This window comes from Theobroma cacao, chromosome 5, assembly GCF_053813885.1.
Source record: "Theobroma cacao isolate CCN51 chromosome 5, ASM5381388v1, whole genome shotgun sequence".
NCBI lineage: Eukaryota > Viridiplantae > Streptophyta > Magnoliopsida > Malvales > Malvaceae > Theobroma > Theobroma cacao.
In genome coordinates this window covers 38,449,970-38,466,591 of record NC_142643.1, presented here as the reverse complement: position 1 = coordinate 38,466,591, position 16,622 = coordinate 38,449,970, and the positions used below count along the sequence as shown (strand labels likewise).

The 16,622-nt window shown below is 31.5% G+C and overlaps 1 protein-coding gene and 2 pseudogenes across 1 annotated transcript; 1 reads left to right on the top strand and 2 right to left on the bottom strand.

The window, feature by feature from the left end:
• The first annotated feature begins 3,502 nt into the window (after positions 1-3,502).
• On the top strand, positions 3,503-4,358 carry LOC148762856 (sphingolipid delta(4)-desaturase DES1-like pseudogene; annotated as a pseudogene).
• A 1,763-nt stretch (positions 4,359-6,121) lies between these two features.
• On the bottom strand, positions 6,122-9,025 carry LOC108663948 (protein HOTHEAD-like; annotated as a pseudogene).
• A 1,819-nt stretch (positions 9,026-10,844) lies between these two features.
• LOC18599324 (protein HOTHEAD-like) lies at positions 10,845-14,883 on the bottom strand. The gene is made up of 5 exons (XM_007029252.3): positions 14,719-14,883; positions 13,323-13,964; positions 11,926-12,311; positions 11,160-11,680; positions 10,845-11,048 (listed from the first exon to the last, which is right to left on the bottom strand). The coding sequence occupies exons 1-5, from the start codon at positions 14,810-14,812 to the stop codon at positions 11,009-11,011; spliced, it is 1,683 nt and encodes a 560-aa protein (XP_007029314.3). The 5' UTR covers positions 14,813-14,883; the 3' UTR covers positions 10,845-11,008.
• Between the last annotated feature and the right edge of the window lie 1,739 nt (positions 14,884-16,622).

Below are 16,622 nucleotides of genomic sequence, written 5' to 3'. Positions count from 1 at the left end.
ATGTGCTTTTAGTTCCTAAAATAACTCAAAATCTCTTGAGTGTGGGTCAACTGGTTGATGAGCATTATGTGTTGTTATTTAAAAATCATGCGTGCACAATTTATAAGCCTCCAGGTGAATATTTGATGTCAATTTCTATGGTCAAGAAGTGTTTTCCTATAAAATGGGGTAATGTTTGCTTTTCTGTAATAGAGTCTTCATTAGAACAAACATATTTGTGGCACAAAAAGCTTGGCCATTGCAATTATATGTCATTATTGCAAGCTAGTGCCTCTAGTTTATTGATGAACCTTCCAAAATTGCATGAACATGGTTCTGTGTGCAGCTCATGTTAGCTTGGTAAACTGACCAAAAAGCCTTTTCCCAATTAAAGCCTAAATAAAGCAGTTAACAGATTAGGTTTAGTTCACTATAATGTTGCTAGACCTATGAGTGAACCTTCTCTAAATGGAAGTAGATATTTTGTTATTTTTATTGATGACATGTCTAGAATGACTTGGATCTATTTCGTGAAGCACAGGTTAGAGGTATTTTCTATGTTTCAAAAATTTAAAACTAAGAGTTAAGAATGAATCTGGTTGCAAGATCAAGACTTTAAGGACAAATAATGGAGGAGAATATACTTCTTTAGAGTTCACAAGTTATCTAGAAAATGAAGGTATTTTTCATCAATTAACTGCTTCATACTGTCCTAGACATAATGCTATGAGTGAGAGAAAGAACAGAACCATTGTTGAGATGCCTAAGTGCCTTTTTTTTAAAAAAAAATGCTTCTAAAGACTTGTTGGATTGAAGTAGCTAGCACTATAGTATAACTGCAAAACATTTTGATAACTCAAGCTGTCAACAACAAAACTCCTTATAAGGCTTGGCATAATATCAAGCCCTCTGTTGATTATTTAAAGATTTTTGGGTCTCTTTGCTATCAACATATGCTTGAAGAACTTAGAGATAAGCTGCAGCCTAAGGCAAACATAGGAATCTTCATTGGTTAAAATCAACAGTCCAAGGCTTATAAAGTTCATCAAATTGATTCAAACGAAGCTTCTATAAGTATACATGTGTCATTTAATGAAAGAACCTACTGGAATATGGAGTTTAATCAAGTGCAGCATACTAGGATTCAAAATGGGGATGTTGATTTCCATCCTACCAACAGTGAAAAGGTGTTTGACAATGAACAAATAGTGGATAAGCCTCATGTGAGAGGCACTTGATTATTGCAAGATATTTATAAAAGTTGCAATATGGCTTTGTTTGAACCTGCAACACCTAAAGAGGCATTCAAATCTTCTAAATGGATTGAAGCCATGAAAGAAGAGCTTAATGTAATAAATCTCAACAAGACATGGAGTTTAGTTATTAGGCCTAATCATCATCATGTTCTTGGAGTAAAGTGGGTGTTCAGGAAGAAGTTCAATTCTGATCGTTCATTAACCAAGCATAAAGCCAAACTTGTAGTTAATGGCTTTACTCAGTTGCTTGATATGGACTACCATGAGATATTTGCATCAGTTGCTAGAATGGATACCATTCGATTACTGATAACATTGTCAACTATGTTTAAGTGGTAAATATTTCACTTAGACATCAAATCTGCTTTTTTGAATGGTGATTTGTAAAAGGAAGTTTTTGTTGAGCAGCCTTATGGTCTTGAATCTAATTCTAACAAAGATAAGGTATATAGGCTTCATAAACCTCTTTATGGATTGAAGCAAGCACCACGTGCCTGGTATTGCGAGATTAAGGAATACTTGAAGAGTCAAGGATTTTAGAAAAGCTGTATTGAAGCAACCCTGTATGTATAGAAAACAGGTGACCAAAATCCATTGATCATCTCATTATGTGTAGATGTCATGTTACTTACAAGAGGAGATGTAGAAAGAATTACAAAGTTTAAGTCTGAAATGCAAAACAAATTCAAAATGACTAATCTTAGACAAATAAGCTATTTTTTGAGATTACAGATTCTTCAAGATAATACAAGGATCCATGTACTTCAATCAAATTACATTATTGAAGTTCTGAACAAGTTTAATATGCGTGATTGCAAAACTGTAATAACTCTTATTATTACTCATGAGAAGCTGTCAATTGATAAGGGATCCAAACTTGAAAATCCTTCATCATTTAGAAGTTTGATAGGATTATTGCTTTATATCTGTGCTTCAAGGCCTGATTTAATGTTTGTTGTGAACTATCTGTCGATATTTATACAAGTTCTGACAATTGAATATTTTTCAGCCACTAAATATTTGAGAGGGACTTTTAATTTAGGTCTTCACTTTACTTTTTTTTATGCAAAATTAGTTGATTTAGTTGGCTTCTCTGATAATGACTGGGCAAGATGTATTGATGATTGCAAGAGCACTTCAGGATATGTGTTTTTTCTTGAAAATAGTGCTTTCTGCTGGAACTTAAAGAAGCAAAAGGCAACTGCTCAATCGTTTTCAAAAGCAAAGTATATAGCAACAACTACAGCTGCAAATCAAGCCATCTGGGTGAGAAAAATCTTAGTAGATCTTGGTTTTCTTCATGTGCTTTTAGCTAAACTGTACGTGGATAATAAGTCTGTTATTGCTATGGTGAAGAATCCTATTTTTCATAGCAGGACAAAACATATCAAGGTTAAATATCATGCCTTGAGAGAAGCTAAGAAAAATCAAGAGATATCCATTCAACATTGCAGCTTCAAGGATCAACTTGCAGTCATTTTGACTAAACCATTACCTTTGCCCAGGTTTAAAGAACTAAGACACAAACTGAATGTTAACCAAGCAAGTGTTTAGGATGAGTGTTGAGATAAAACTAGTTTGAGTCTTGCTTCTTGTTTGTTGTTTTTTAACTAACTATTGGGCATGTGTCCATTTTGCTTCATTGTACTGGGTTAATAAATTGGAACCCAGGCTGCTCTTGATGTTTATAAATATGTAAGCCTTCCATGTTAACTTTAATCCTTTGTTAAACACTTGGATGTTTTGTATAAGAGTTAGCCATGCATATTGTATATAAATACTTGAATCTCTCTTCAGTTAATGATGATCGATGCGAACAGAGTTATCTTCTCTTAATGTTTCTTTATCATCTGTTTTGTTTTGTCAACTATATCAGCTTCAATGGTAGCAGAAGGGATAGAAAAAAAAGAAACATCATGGAGCAGAACCCAAAGATTAAAAGAGAAGAATGAAGGGATGATTCTGTCTCACTCTTTCTTTAGCAAGAGAGTCAGTAAAGGAATTTCCTGATCGAGGAATATGAACAATCGATTAAACACCAACTTAAGGTTTTAAGGACTCGATCTGAAGAATAATTTGCCTCAAACACCCCGAAGCTTCGTTACGAAAATTTATCCATTTAACAACATTCATAGAATCAGATTCAATAATCAAATCATAAGAATTAACCTAAAAATTAAGAAAAAAAATCCTATTTGGAGAAAAGATAGAATGAGGAGAAGAAGAGAAAAAGAAAAGAAACTGATAAATGGTTTGTAAAGAAAGAGATGGGGAGAGGGAAAAGGAGAGAGAAAGAGAAAGAAGAAGTAGTAATGGCAAATAACTTTTTCTGGTCATATACAAATAAGCCTCATGCCTCAAGGAGATGTCAGATTTTCTTTTAGTACCCTTAAATTGAAGAGCTCTTTGGCCCTGATCCTTTGGCTTTTCTTAAGATTAGTGTGGTTGTTTTGCTTTAGCTATGGACAGCTATTTCCCTACATGATGCTGGATGGCTAAAGATATTGGCAACTGTCTATACTTCTTTAGCTCTTTCCCCAACCATAACCTCTTCTTACCATCCATGAGCTTAGGATTTTTGCTAACTTCCTTATTGGTGTGCCCAACTCTGTGACTTTCCAAAACTATCACCTTGAGCATCATTGTTTCCAAGGGGTAAATGGCATAGACACATCTTATGACTGATGTTGTAACAAAAGCCATATGGGTCATCTTCCAACTCTTCTTCTATGAGCTCCACCCTCTATTTCTCAAACCAAAACCCCTTGGTTATTAGAAGTTCATCAACTTATTTATTCAGATTGCTCTTTATGCAACCTTAGTTAACTTTTGGGGCTGGAAACCTTTCGCGTATTTGATACTTTCAACATTTGCTGGGGCTGGAATGCACCCAATGGTCGACCATTTCATCCCTGAGCATTACATATTCGAGCCAAACCAAGAGACATATTCTTACTACAGTCCCCTCACTCTTCTGACATGGAACGTGGGATATAACAATGAGCACTAATCCATGATTTCCCAAGAATCCCTAAGAACAAGCTGCGTAAGCTGTCAATTTTTATTATTCATTTTTCATTTCTCGTTTTTATGTTTAGGTTCCTTTTCTATAAAGTGCAATAAAAGAACATACAAGATAAGAATACAAAAAACAATCTTTTCATTTTTTTTCTTTGTGGAGATATTAATTATGGAAATAGAAATCTAGTTAAAATAATCCTTCTTTTTTTTTTGCAATTCTATTTACGAGGGCGATAAATTTTTATTTATTCTACTATATTGAGCACTAAATTTAGTTCCTCTCATATTTAAAAATTTTTACGCACTTCATTTCCATATAGATCGACAAAAGTTTCAATTTGAACATATTTTATATTAAAATCTTAAATTTTTTTCATAATTCTAATGTTCAATTCTTTATGAAAAAATTAAAAAATATATATGAAAAATAAATTTATAATATAGACAAAGTAATAATATTAGATATTTAAAATAGGAAATTAAGAGAATTTTATTTTTGGACATCCTAAAAAGGAAAATTTAATAAAAGGATTTGGATAGAGGGGGTAATTTTTTTTCTTCTTTATAATTATCAATTTGCATTTAACATGAATATGATAAGATAATCTAAGATTCAATTACTAAAATAATCAATGAATGAAGTATCTACATTTCAAAAAAAAAATAGTAAAACAATCAATAAAAGTTTTTCTCTTTATTTTTTTGAACACCCTTATCAATGCATTCTAGGATAGCTTGGCAAATTGCATATCTAGAATGTTGCAGTGTGGCAGGCTAATGCTTGCATGATGCTCAATTTCAACTCTGACTATAACTTCAGAATAAAGGTATGGTCTAATAATTGAATGTAAATATTATTAAGATAAGAGGCAATTTAATTTCCACAATAATGCAATGAATTGCATGGAGGGACATAAAGCTCTTAATGGTTGCAAAATTGAGAGAAATAATCGAGTAGAAAAGAGACAATTACATAAAGTGAATTGAAGATTATAAACATGTGTATCATCATGTAGAGAAAAATTCAATTACAACGTATCTTAGATTTTAGTGGCAAAGTCCACATATAAAACTGTTGAGGCAGTGGTGGTGAGATAGAATAAAGAAATGAAGAATAAAGAAATGATGCAGCGCAATGTATTTGGTTTTGGGATTGTTCCATAAAAAAATCTATCTTGTTTCTTATGGATAAAGCTAGCATAAAGGATCTATTCCATGCAATATAGTTACTCGTGGTTATTTTTAGATTAATCACTATTGATCTAAGATGATTAATGTGATGCAAATCGTATGGTGACTGAAGATCTTAAACTAGAAGAATTAACTATTAATTGTTTTGCAAGTTTCAGTAAGAATAACGAATCAAATCAAGATGCACAAGAAATTAATAAAACTATTGAAATGATCTCAAAAAAAAAATTAAAGTTCAAATAATGAACAACATTAACAAATTCTTAAAGATGAACTGCACGAGAAACTCTAATACCATATAAAATTGAGAGAAATAATTGAGTGAAAGAGAGAGAATCATTGTGGAATTTAGTATTGTATTCATTCCATAAGTAAAAATATTACAAAAGTGGAAAAGAAAAAGAGAAAGCAACTAACTTTTCAGCTAGTTCTAAAGTTTAATAGCCAATTAACAAGCTTTATTTCGTCACGTGCCACCCGCATGCTTCTCCACATCAAACCGTCAAATGTAAAGCACGTGATTATTAGATATATATTTTATTAAATACATAAAAAAAATCGAGCTCCAAGCATGCAAAAGTTTACATATGTTTTCTCTTAAATATTTTCCTGTTTCCCATTTCCTTTTCCCCAAAATGAAATTATTATGCATGCTTGTGCAAAACTAGATTTGATCATTTTCCTCTATTTTCTAAAATCCTTTGTCCCATATATCTGCAACAAAAATTGATAGAAAACAAATCATATTATTATCAATATACGAAATGATTGATCTATTCAAACTAAAAAATATATAAAATAAGAGTAGTAAATAATATTATTACCTTCCGAGCATCATAAGTGTAGCTTGAGGATTAGTCCCAGGGGAGAAATTGAAGGTAGAACCACCTATAACCCTGAGCCTATCCACACCAAGGACCTTGTAATCTCGATCAACAACCTTTCCAACTTTTCAGCCTCAATGATAATGCCAAATGGTCATGACAGTGTCTATGCAGTATTGTTCCAGGGAAGCTGTAGAATTAGGATGTTTTGGTCTCAGGGTCAAGGGCATGCTAGCCATCATGTTTAGAAGATCTTGTGTTGTTGTGTTGTTGTCACGAAATCTCGAGTATGATTTGGAATTCACAACTTTGATGACGGTTTTCATGCCTTGAACACACTTTCTTAAGTCCTCAGGTGCCTGGTAGTAGTTAAACCTAACCTCAGGGTTGTCACTCACATTTGTGCTTTGAAGCTCAAGATAACCCTTTGAGATTGGACCATTGAACTTCTCGAAAATAATCCCAAGATTTGTTGGTGAATTAGCCATTGCTTCTCCGGTCTGGCAATACAGCCCAACTCTAAAGATAAAATCTCACAAACTCATTTGAGTTGATTTAACTTATCATATCATCAAAAAACTAAATTCACATATTTAATATCGTGTCAGTATGTTTCCAATTCTGGAATGAAAGAATGCAGTTTATATAATAAGATAATTACTTAAAATTATACAACTCCAAATCACATTTAAAAAGAAAAATAAATAAATAAAATGTCAATGAGAGTATAACAATGGGTAAAAACCTGATTGAAGTTGGTAGGACTTTGAGCAACAGAAAGGGCAGAAAAATCAAATCCACTGGCAAATTCTATATAATTACCCAATTTGGTGAGGCCTACACTTATCACGAGTGAGAGCTGTACAGGCACAGGAGAAGGAATCATAAGACCGTTTAATGGATTGTCAGCCATCCCTTGACCCACAATGGCGTGATTTAGCACCACCTTGATACCAAGCGCCTCCAACTGAGGGGCGGGCCCAATACCACTCAACAATAACAATTGTGGACTCCCAATTGCACCTGCTGATGAAATTATCTCACTCATGGATTCATTTTTCAAGAATGCCGTGTGCTTGACTCCTTGTGCATCGTAGAAGATCACCCCCTGAGCTTTTGGCCTCAATCCAACTGCCATAATAGTAAATTTATTGAATGCTTTACGTAAAAAGAGTAATAATTGATGACGTTACCCAAAACCCAAAACTTAAGAGTCATTTGATTTTTAGGAAAATAAATGCATTAATTAATTACCTTTTGTTGTAAACGTGATCTTCTGCACAACAGCATGCAAGTAAACGTATTTGGATCAGCATACTCAAGCAAATCAGCTGCGGTATGTCTATTTCCGTTTTCATCAAAAATACTTCCACCAATTTTAGTCCCAATAATATGATCATACGTAAACCCATTTTATGGCAAAACCCCAGCTTCAAGCAACCCATCTCTCACTGCAGATTGCCACTGCAACACGACTGGCTTGGATACCAACTTCCTTTCAACCCACTCGTATGAATCATTTGCTAATGCTTCATTCAATCCTTTTTGCTTCAGGAAGAATGTTTCCGCACGAGAGTAAAACCCTGCGTTAATCACTGTTCCACCGCCAAGCACGCGTGCTCGGATGTTAGCGACTCCATCCTCAGAGATGAATGCTTCAGAGAATGAATCGGGAGAGGTATCTGTAAGGGTAGACAAAGCGTTCTCTATCCTTATCTTTGTCGTGTTGACATATGGAGACCCCCATCTTCCCAAGACTAGAACGGTTGCATTTCGAGACAGAGTTGCAGCCAATGGACAGCCAGCAGTTCCTCCACCAATGATTATGTAGTCGTACAATGAGACTTGTGGAGCAGAGGTTGCTTCTTGGATAAAGCTATAATTAGGAGCTGCAAATGATATCTTGAGTTAATTACGTATCTTTCATTGCTCTTCGCACAAAGGAAAACAAAAAATCTTCAAATTTATCCGACCGTTGGTCTCTGAATGTGTGTAAATTATCATCAAAAAAACACTTGAATGTTACAATAGAGTAAATTACAGATATATCCATAAATTTTATGTAACATTTTATTTCAATTAACTTTTAAATTTTAAATTTTGTATCTATAACTTATAAAAAATATTTCAAATTCATCCATTTTAATTGTTAACAAAATTTATCACGTCAACATCACATAAACATCTACATATTAAAAATAAGTGAATTCAAAACCTTGAATATTCATATGACAAAAAGTAGATCCATTTGACATTTAGGATTGACATTTTATACTATATGAACATTTACGTAACAGTGACACTAATGTGACATATTTTATTAATTTTTAATAGTAGTTGATGAAAATTGATGAATTTGATACATTTATGAAAAATTATAAATAAAAATAATTAAAATCACGACTAATTGATATATTTCAAATTATGAGATGAGATTTATAAAATAAAAAAATTATTGGTTATAACATCAAATCATATATACATGCAAAAGGAAAATAAATATTATATATAAACCTAAATCGAAGTCTTGAAAATGAGATGCCTTGAAAATATTACATATATAGCTTACAAAAGTCTGCTTGAAAGCAACTGTTGGATAGCCAGATTGATGTAACATTGTAAGTACTAAAATACCTCCCACAAAATAAAGACTAGACTACCTTTCTCTCCATAAGTGAAGCCATGAAAAGCAAATTCAGCTATAAAAACAAGTAGAAGAAACCTCCATGAGGACCAGGCGTACTTCAAACCCATATTTTTTCTATAACTTACTACTTCGAAAAGCTCTTTAAATTCTATTAAAATCCAAAAATTACGTGGTCTCTTATACGGTATTGGTTGCATTTAAATGCTAAAAGCCTACCCTTATTTTTTTGGTATAACAGTTTTTCTCCACTTTGTCTTAATTCATTGTATCAATAATTTTGCTGACGTGTGTAGGTATGTAAGAGGGTTGGGCTATCCGTCAAACTTTGGTAGGCTCGACTGGAGCCTAACCAACCTTGAATATATACTTTTAGGTCAGAATTCTGCTCAATTATATTTATATTATAAATAATATGTATTATAATAAAAAATTCTTGAATCATGAAAAAATAACCAATTTAATCCTTATACTTTTATTACATTTAATTAAATCTTTATAATTTTATTTTGAATCAAATAAGTCTTTTTTTCATCAATTATTGATGAATTAACTATCAATAGTTAAAGTTAAGTTGTCAATTTAATGCCACATGACAAATGATAAAATAAAAACAGATCAGGAAAATTTTGGAGTGGTATTTTCTCACGTGGCCTAATGAATTTGCTGACAAATTAATTTTATTCCTATTAAAGACTAATTTGGCATCATAATATTATTATACTTTGTTACCTAAACCAAAAGGAAAGTCTATGTCCAGCAAACTAGTTTGCAAGGTGAAATTATTAGTTTAACTATTATTCATTTACCTTTAGTTGAAGCCAAGTGTAAAAGGGATTATAATAAGAAGTCAAATTACAAATTCATGCACCTAAGGCTTAAAAGTCATGATCAAAGGCTGGTCGCAAATTCAGCTATAAATTTTAATTGTTTTTCACATGCAAATTATTACCGGTAAGAGATAACAAGCTGAGCATGAAACTGGCTTAGTCTTAAAAGTCAACAATTGCAAGCGAAGAAAAAAGCTGGTAAAATTTTTTTCTCCTTTTGTTAATATATTGATCATATGCATAAATTTTTGTTCTGATTTCATAGAAATCTGTTCACAATTTGCATTAGTGTCAAAGTTTTGTATGTTCTATGATTTGATTAATATAGGATAATATAACGTAATGAACTTTTATTTTGTCCAACATAAACTCTTAAATTTTTATTTTGTAACATATAAACCCCTAGACAATCAGTATTTTATATACGATAGCTTCGATCAGAATTTGGTATTCTTGAATGGTTTAGGAATTTTGTTAATGTAAGGGGCTTGATAAACCCTAAAGCTTTCTCATTCAATCATAGTGTTTAGTAATTAAATTTAAGTTATTTTAATTTTTAAAAAAAATATAAATTAATAATTTTAAGACATGCGAATGGGTAAAAAGGAAAAAACCAACTCAGCAGTCAAAAATCCAATTATCAACAACATCTTTAGCCGCATCATCTGCCAAGTTAATTTAATGTATAAGTTTTCCTTATTGATCAATGAAACAAATACACTGGATGATATGGGATAGATTCAATTTAATATATAAATTTTCCACAATTGTAGTTTCAATTAATTTTTTCTTTATAATTATCAATTTGAATTTAAAAGGAATATGATTGGATGATCAGGGATTCAATTAGTAAAACAATCAATGAATGTTTTTCTTTTTTGTTTTATTGAACACCTTATCAATGCATTCTAGGATAGGTTGGCAAATTGCATATATGGAATTTTGCAGTGTAGGCTAATGCCTGCATGATGTATGGTTTCAACTCCGATTACAACTTCAGAGCCAAGTTATGGTTTAATAATTGAATGTAAATATGATTAACATAAGAGGCAGTTTAATTTCCACAATAATGCAATGAAATCCATGGAGCAACATAGACTTATTGCTGGTTGTTCATCTCCCGTTTATTAAACACAAAAAAAATTCAAAGTCCAAGCATGCAAAAGTTTATACATGTTTCCTCTAACATATTTTCTTTTTTTTTTTTGTTACTTTTTCTCCAAACGAAATTATTATGCATGCTTGTGTGAAGACAAGATTAGATCATTTTCCTCTACTTTGTAGAATCCTTCGTCCCATATATCTGCATAAAAAATTGATAAAAAACAAATCATATTATTATCAATGTAAAAAATGATTGATCTATTTGAACTTCTGAATATATAGAAAAAAAGGTATTAAATAATAGCATTACCTTCCAAGCATCATAAGAGTAGCTTGAGGATTAGTTCCAGGGGAAAAATTAAAGGTTGAACCATCTATAACCCTAAGCCTATCCACACCAAAGACCTTGTAATCTCGATCAACAACCTTTCCAACTTGACAACCTCCATGATAATGCCAAAAGGTCATGACAGTGTCTATGCAGTATTGCTCCAGGGAAACTGTAGAATTAGGATGTCTTGGTCTCAGGTTCACCGGCATGCTCGCCATCATGTTTAGAAGATCTTGTGTTGTTGTGTTGCTGTAACGGAATCTCGAGTATGATTTGGAATTCACAACGTTGATGATGGTTTTCACGCCTTGGACACACTTCCTTAAGTCCTCTGGTGCTTGGAAGTAGTTAAACCTGACTTTAGGGTTGTCACTCACATTTGTGCTTTGAAGCTCAAGATAACCCTCTGAGATTGGACCATTAAACTTCTCCACAATAAACCCAAGATTTGTTGGTGAATTATCCATTGCTTCTTGGGATGCCATAGGGCTTTTTTCAACCTATAAATACAACCCAACTCAAAAGATAGATTCTCTCAAACTCACTTGAGTTGATTAACTTACCATATGATCAAAAAAACTAATTTCATAAGATAAAATATCGTGTCAATATGTTTCCGATTCTAGAATGAGAAGATGGAGTTTATATAATAAGATAATTACTTTCAATTATATAACTCAAAATCACATGTAAAAAGAATAAATAAATAAACAAAATGTCCGAGAACATAGGAATGGGTAAAAACCTGATTGAAGTTGGCAGGACTTTGAGCAACAGAAAGGGCAGAAAAATCAAACCCACTGGCGGATTCTATATAATTACTCAATTCGGTGATACCCACAATTTCAGGGAGTGAGAGCTCAACGGGCACAGGAGAAGGAATTATGAGACCGTTTAATGGATTGTCTGCCATCCCTTGACCCACAAGGGTCTGGTTCAGCACCACCTTAATGCCAAGTGCCTCCAACTGAGGGGCGGGCCCAATCCCACTCAACATTAACAACTGTGGACTTCCAATTGCACCTGCTGATGAAATTATCTCACTTCTGGACCCACTTTTCAAGAAAGCCGTGTGCCTTGCTCCCTTTGCATCGTAGAAGATCACCCCTTGGGCTTTGGGTCTCGATCCAACTGCCATAACAATATATTTTAGTCAGTCTGACGAAAATGAAATAGAAAGTTAATTGGAGCATGCATTCTGAAATTGCATTGCCAATGTAGATTCCTTCATCATACGTATGAATACGACAAATTCTTAATTTAAGAATTTTAAGGCTGCATTTGACAATTCTAAATTTAGTACATTTATTGATCATCACTTGAATGCTTGATTGGCATTCCACGGAACCTTTTCATTTTAATGTGGTCAATGATGACGAAGCATTTTAATAGCAGTCAGCAAGTAACCATCAATTGTAAAATATATTCATTAATTTTGTCTTAGTTAAATTATCATAGTTGACTTTACTCTATTTAAAATTTTCAATTTTAATCAAAATGTGAGTATCAAAGTAGGTGAGGAAAAAGGTTAAAGCACGAATTTTTTAGTGGCTAAAAATTAAAGTTTCCGTTTTGTTTGCTTGTACGCAAACCAAAACTTAGTGCTGGGAACAAATTCAGCACAAGAGAAAAATGATTTTAAGTAGATAAGGTTATTGGCATAATGTTTAACAAAACAATTAAATTATTTAAAAATTTTAAATAAATCTTTATTCTTTTATTACCTTCAATTAAGTTTAAAAAATAACATTTATGACTAATTGTTGATTAATTATCATGAGTTAAAATATTTTTTTTTTTTATACCCACGTGACGTTGATTTTATGTTGATGTAATGATAACAATGACATATATTCATATCATCATTTTATATCATCATATATTATGACATGTTATTATATTACGTCAATATTATTAAAAAATATCAAATAACGTTTTGATTAAGTCAATTATTAGTCATAGGATTTATTTGATTAAAAATAAAAAAAATAAAACTTATTTGATTCAAGATAAAATATAAAAATTTGATTGAATATAATAAAATAATAATAATTAAATTAAATTTTTTTAAATAATTTAAAATTTTATGTAAATAATTTACCAAGGTTATTTGATTCTAGAAAAAATGCATTAATTAATTACCTTTTGTTGTAAAGACGATATTATGCACAACCGCATGCAAGTAAACCTTAATCCTCTTTGGATCAGCATACTCAAGCAAATCAGCTGCAGTATGTCTATTTCCATTTCCATCCAAAATACTTCCACCAATTTTAGTCCCATTAATGTGATCATACGTAAACCCATTATTTGGCACAACCCCAGCTTCAAGCAACCCATCTGTCACTGCAGATTGCCACTGCAACACAACTGGCTTGTGTACCAGCTTCCTTTCAACCCACTCATAAGAATCGTTGGCTAATGCTTCATCCATTCCATTTTGCTTTAAGAAGGATGTTTCCGCATGCGAGTAAAAGCCTGCGTTAATCACTGTTCCGCCACCAAGCACGCGTGGTCGGTCGTTAGCAACTCCATCCTCGGAGATGAATGCTTCAGAGAATGAATCGGGAGATCTATCTGTAAGAGTAGACAAAAAGTTTTCTTTCCTTACCTTGGTCGTATTGACATACGGAGACCCCCCTCTTTCCAAGACTAGAACATTTGCATTTCGAGACAGGGTTGCAGCCAATGGACAGCCAGCGGTTCCTCCACCAATGACTATGTAATCGTAGAATGAGACTATTGGAGCAGAGGTTGCTTCTTGGATAAAGCTGTAATTAGGAGCTGCAAATGAGATGTTTAGTTAATTATGTATATTTCCTTGCTCTTCTCACAAAGGGAAAAAAATCTTCAAATTTATCCGGTATCTGTCTCCTAAATACATGTAAACTATCACCAAAGAGACACTTGCTATTAGAATGGAGTAAATTGCACCAATATCCATGAATTTTATGTAATAGTTTATATTTATTCATTTTTAAAATTTAAATTTCATATCTATGATTTTTTTAAAAAAATGTTTCAAATTCATCCACTCCAACTGTCATTATTAAAGTTTGACAAAATTTATAATATTAACATCGCATAAACATTAACATGTCAAAATAAGTGAATTCAAAAATTTGAATATTCAAGTGACAAGAGATGAATCCATTTGACATGTTAAACTGATATTTATGCTATGTAAACATTTACATAACACGAAGGTGACATATTTCATTGATTTTTATGAGTAGTTGATAAAATTAATAGATTTGAAACATTTGTAAAAAAACATAAACAAAAATTTTAAATTTTAGAGATCACAAATGAAAAATTAAATATTGTACAAATTAAAATAACGAAGGGTTCAATTTGAAAATCTCGAATGCAAATTATAAGATGAGATTTTTAAAATAAAAGAGATTATAACATCAAATCATATACGTATTGCAAAAGGAAAATAAATACTATATATAAACCTAAATCCAAGTCATGAAGTTATAAAAGTTTTCTTGGAAGCAACTTTTGGATCGTATAACAATAAAGACTTGAGTACCTTTTTCTCCATAGCTGAAGCCATGCAAAGCAAATTCAGCTGCAAAAACAAGCACAAGAAGGCTCCATGAGGACCAGGCGTACTTGAAACCCATATTTTCCCTATAACTTCTGCTTCGATCAAAGAGCTGTTTGGACCAAAAATGGATATGTTCTCCAAAAACTACAAGCTATCTTATAGGGTGTCGATTGCATTAATTTCAATACTATAAGCCTACCCTTATTGGTTTTTTATCCTTAATCTCAACAAAATTAAATGTTCAACTGCCATTTCGTCATCATCCAATATATTAATACATTTTCTTTTTAAGAAAAATTCCCAATGGTTGACGTGCAGAGGTATGGACGAGGGTTGCGTTCTCTGTCAAACTTGGTAGGTTCGACTCGATCCAGTTCAACTTTGAATACAAATTTTTTAGGTCAGAATTAGGGATATTGAATGTCTCTATTGAATGAATGAGGTATTTTTGCTCTTTATTTTACTTTTATTATTTTCAGCGATAGTATTATTGAACATTTAAAAAAATGGAAATTATTTTGAAACATCTTAAAATAATGAAGTCAACATTCAATTTGAATCTAAATATCAATATATTAATATAAAAATAATAGTTTACGATATTAATGATTATATTATTTTGTAAATATAGGCGGCTTTGATCGGGACTCTGATGTGGCTTTAAATTGGTGCAGCTAGAAGCCTCGTGCTCAGTCGGAACCGAACCCATAAAACACCTCTCCTGATGAGAAAGGATTTTTTTTTTAATTTTAAATAACCTCTTACTATGTGCTTTAAACGAAAAAAAAAAAAAAGAGATAAACGACTTTTAGTGCTCCTTCGCAAGGGAATATTTAAGTTAAAAAAAATTCTATTTGGAGTAAAATAAAAAAATTAAATGCTCAATATAAATAAGTACAAAAAATTTAATTTTTCAATATAAATTTTCGAATTTAGAAAATATAATATAAAAAATTCAACAAAATTAAAAAATATTGCTGCATAAAACTAAGAAACCAAACAATTAATACTAGATAAAAGAAGGGAAAAATTATTTTCACAATTGATTTTATGCATAATATACATATATATATATATATATATATATATATATATATATATATATATATATAGACTTGCTAAAATAGACCTGCCCATTGAGTCGACTCATTTTTTATTAAAAGTGAGGTGAGTTGGGATCTGAAAATTCAAACCCATATTAAAATCGAACTTAAATGAACTAACTCATCTAATCAGTGAATTATCTCGTGTTAGTGCGGGCCAAAAGAAAAAAGAATTAAATTAATAATTTTAATTAATTTAATAATTTTATATATTTAGTTATATAAAATTAATAATTTAGTTATCAATGGTATTGTTTATTTTATATATTTTAATGTCTTTAATTTTTACTTGTCAAATTAATAATTTTAATTAAGATTAAAACTTACTATCTATTTTTTTTTATGACAATGAATATTAGATGATAATGATTCAAACCTTGGGACATCATTATTGTCCAAACAAAATTCAAATGTTTTCCTTGAGAATGAAGATTGAGGAGGATATAAATGAATCTTGAAGTTTTTATATATTTGGTTATATACTTATGTTTATAGGATTGTAGTTTGTGTTAAAGATTAAAACTTTATTGATGTTTTATATAACTTATTTGTTTATTTATGTTTTGTGTAACTTACTTCTTTGTTACATGTTTTTATTATTTAATTTATGGATTAAATTATGAAACAATTTTATTAATAAAGAGTTTATTAAGTAAAATTGTGGAAATAAAATTTTTTTTTTTGAAAAAGAAAAAAGAAGTGGGTTAGCCCAACTCAACCCATGGGCTGACAAGAGATGAGTTGGGCTAAGGTTTGGATGGCTCATGTAAAAAATGGGTTAGC

Coding starts and splice junctions, on each gene's coding strand:
- LOC18599324 (XM_007029252.3), bottom strand. CDS start 14,812: ATGGGTTTCAAGTACGCCTGGTCCTCATGGAGCCTTCTTGTGCTTGTT. Junction 11,681..11,925: donor GTCCTGCCAACTTCAATCAG/GTTTTTACCCAT, acceptor TTGTATTTATAG/GTTGAAAAAAGCCCTATGGC. Junction 11,049..11,159: donor ACTCTTATGATGCTTGGAAG/GTAATGCTATTA, acceptor TTTTTTATGCAG/ATATATGGGACGAAGGATTC.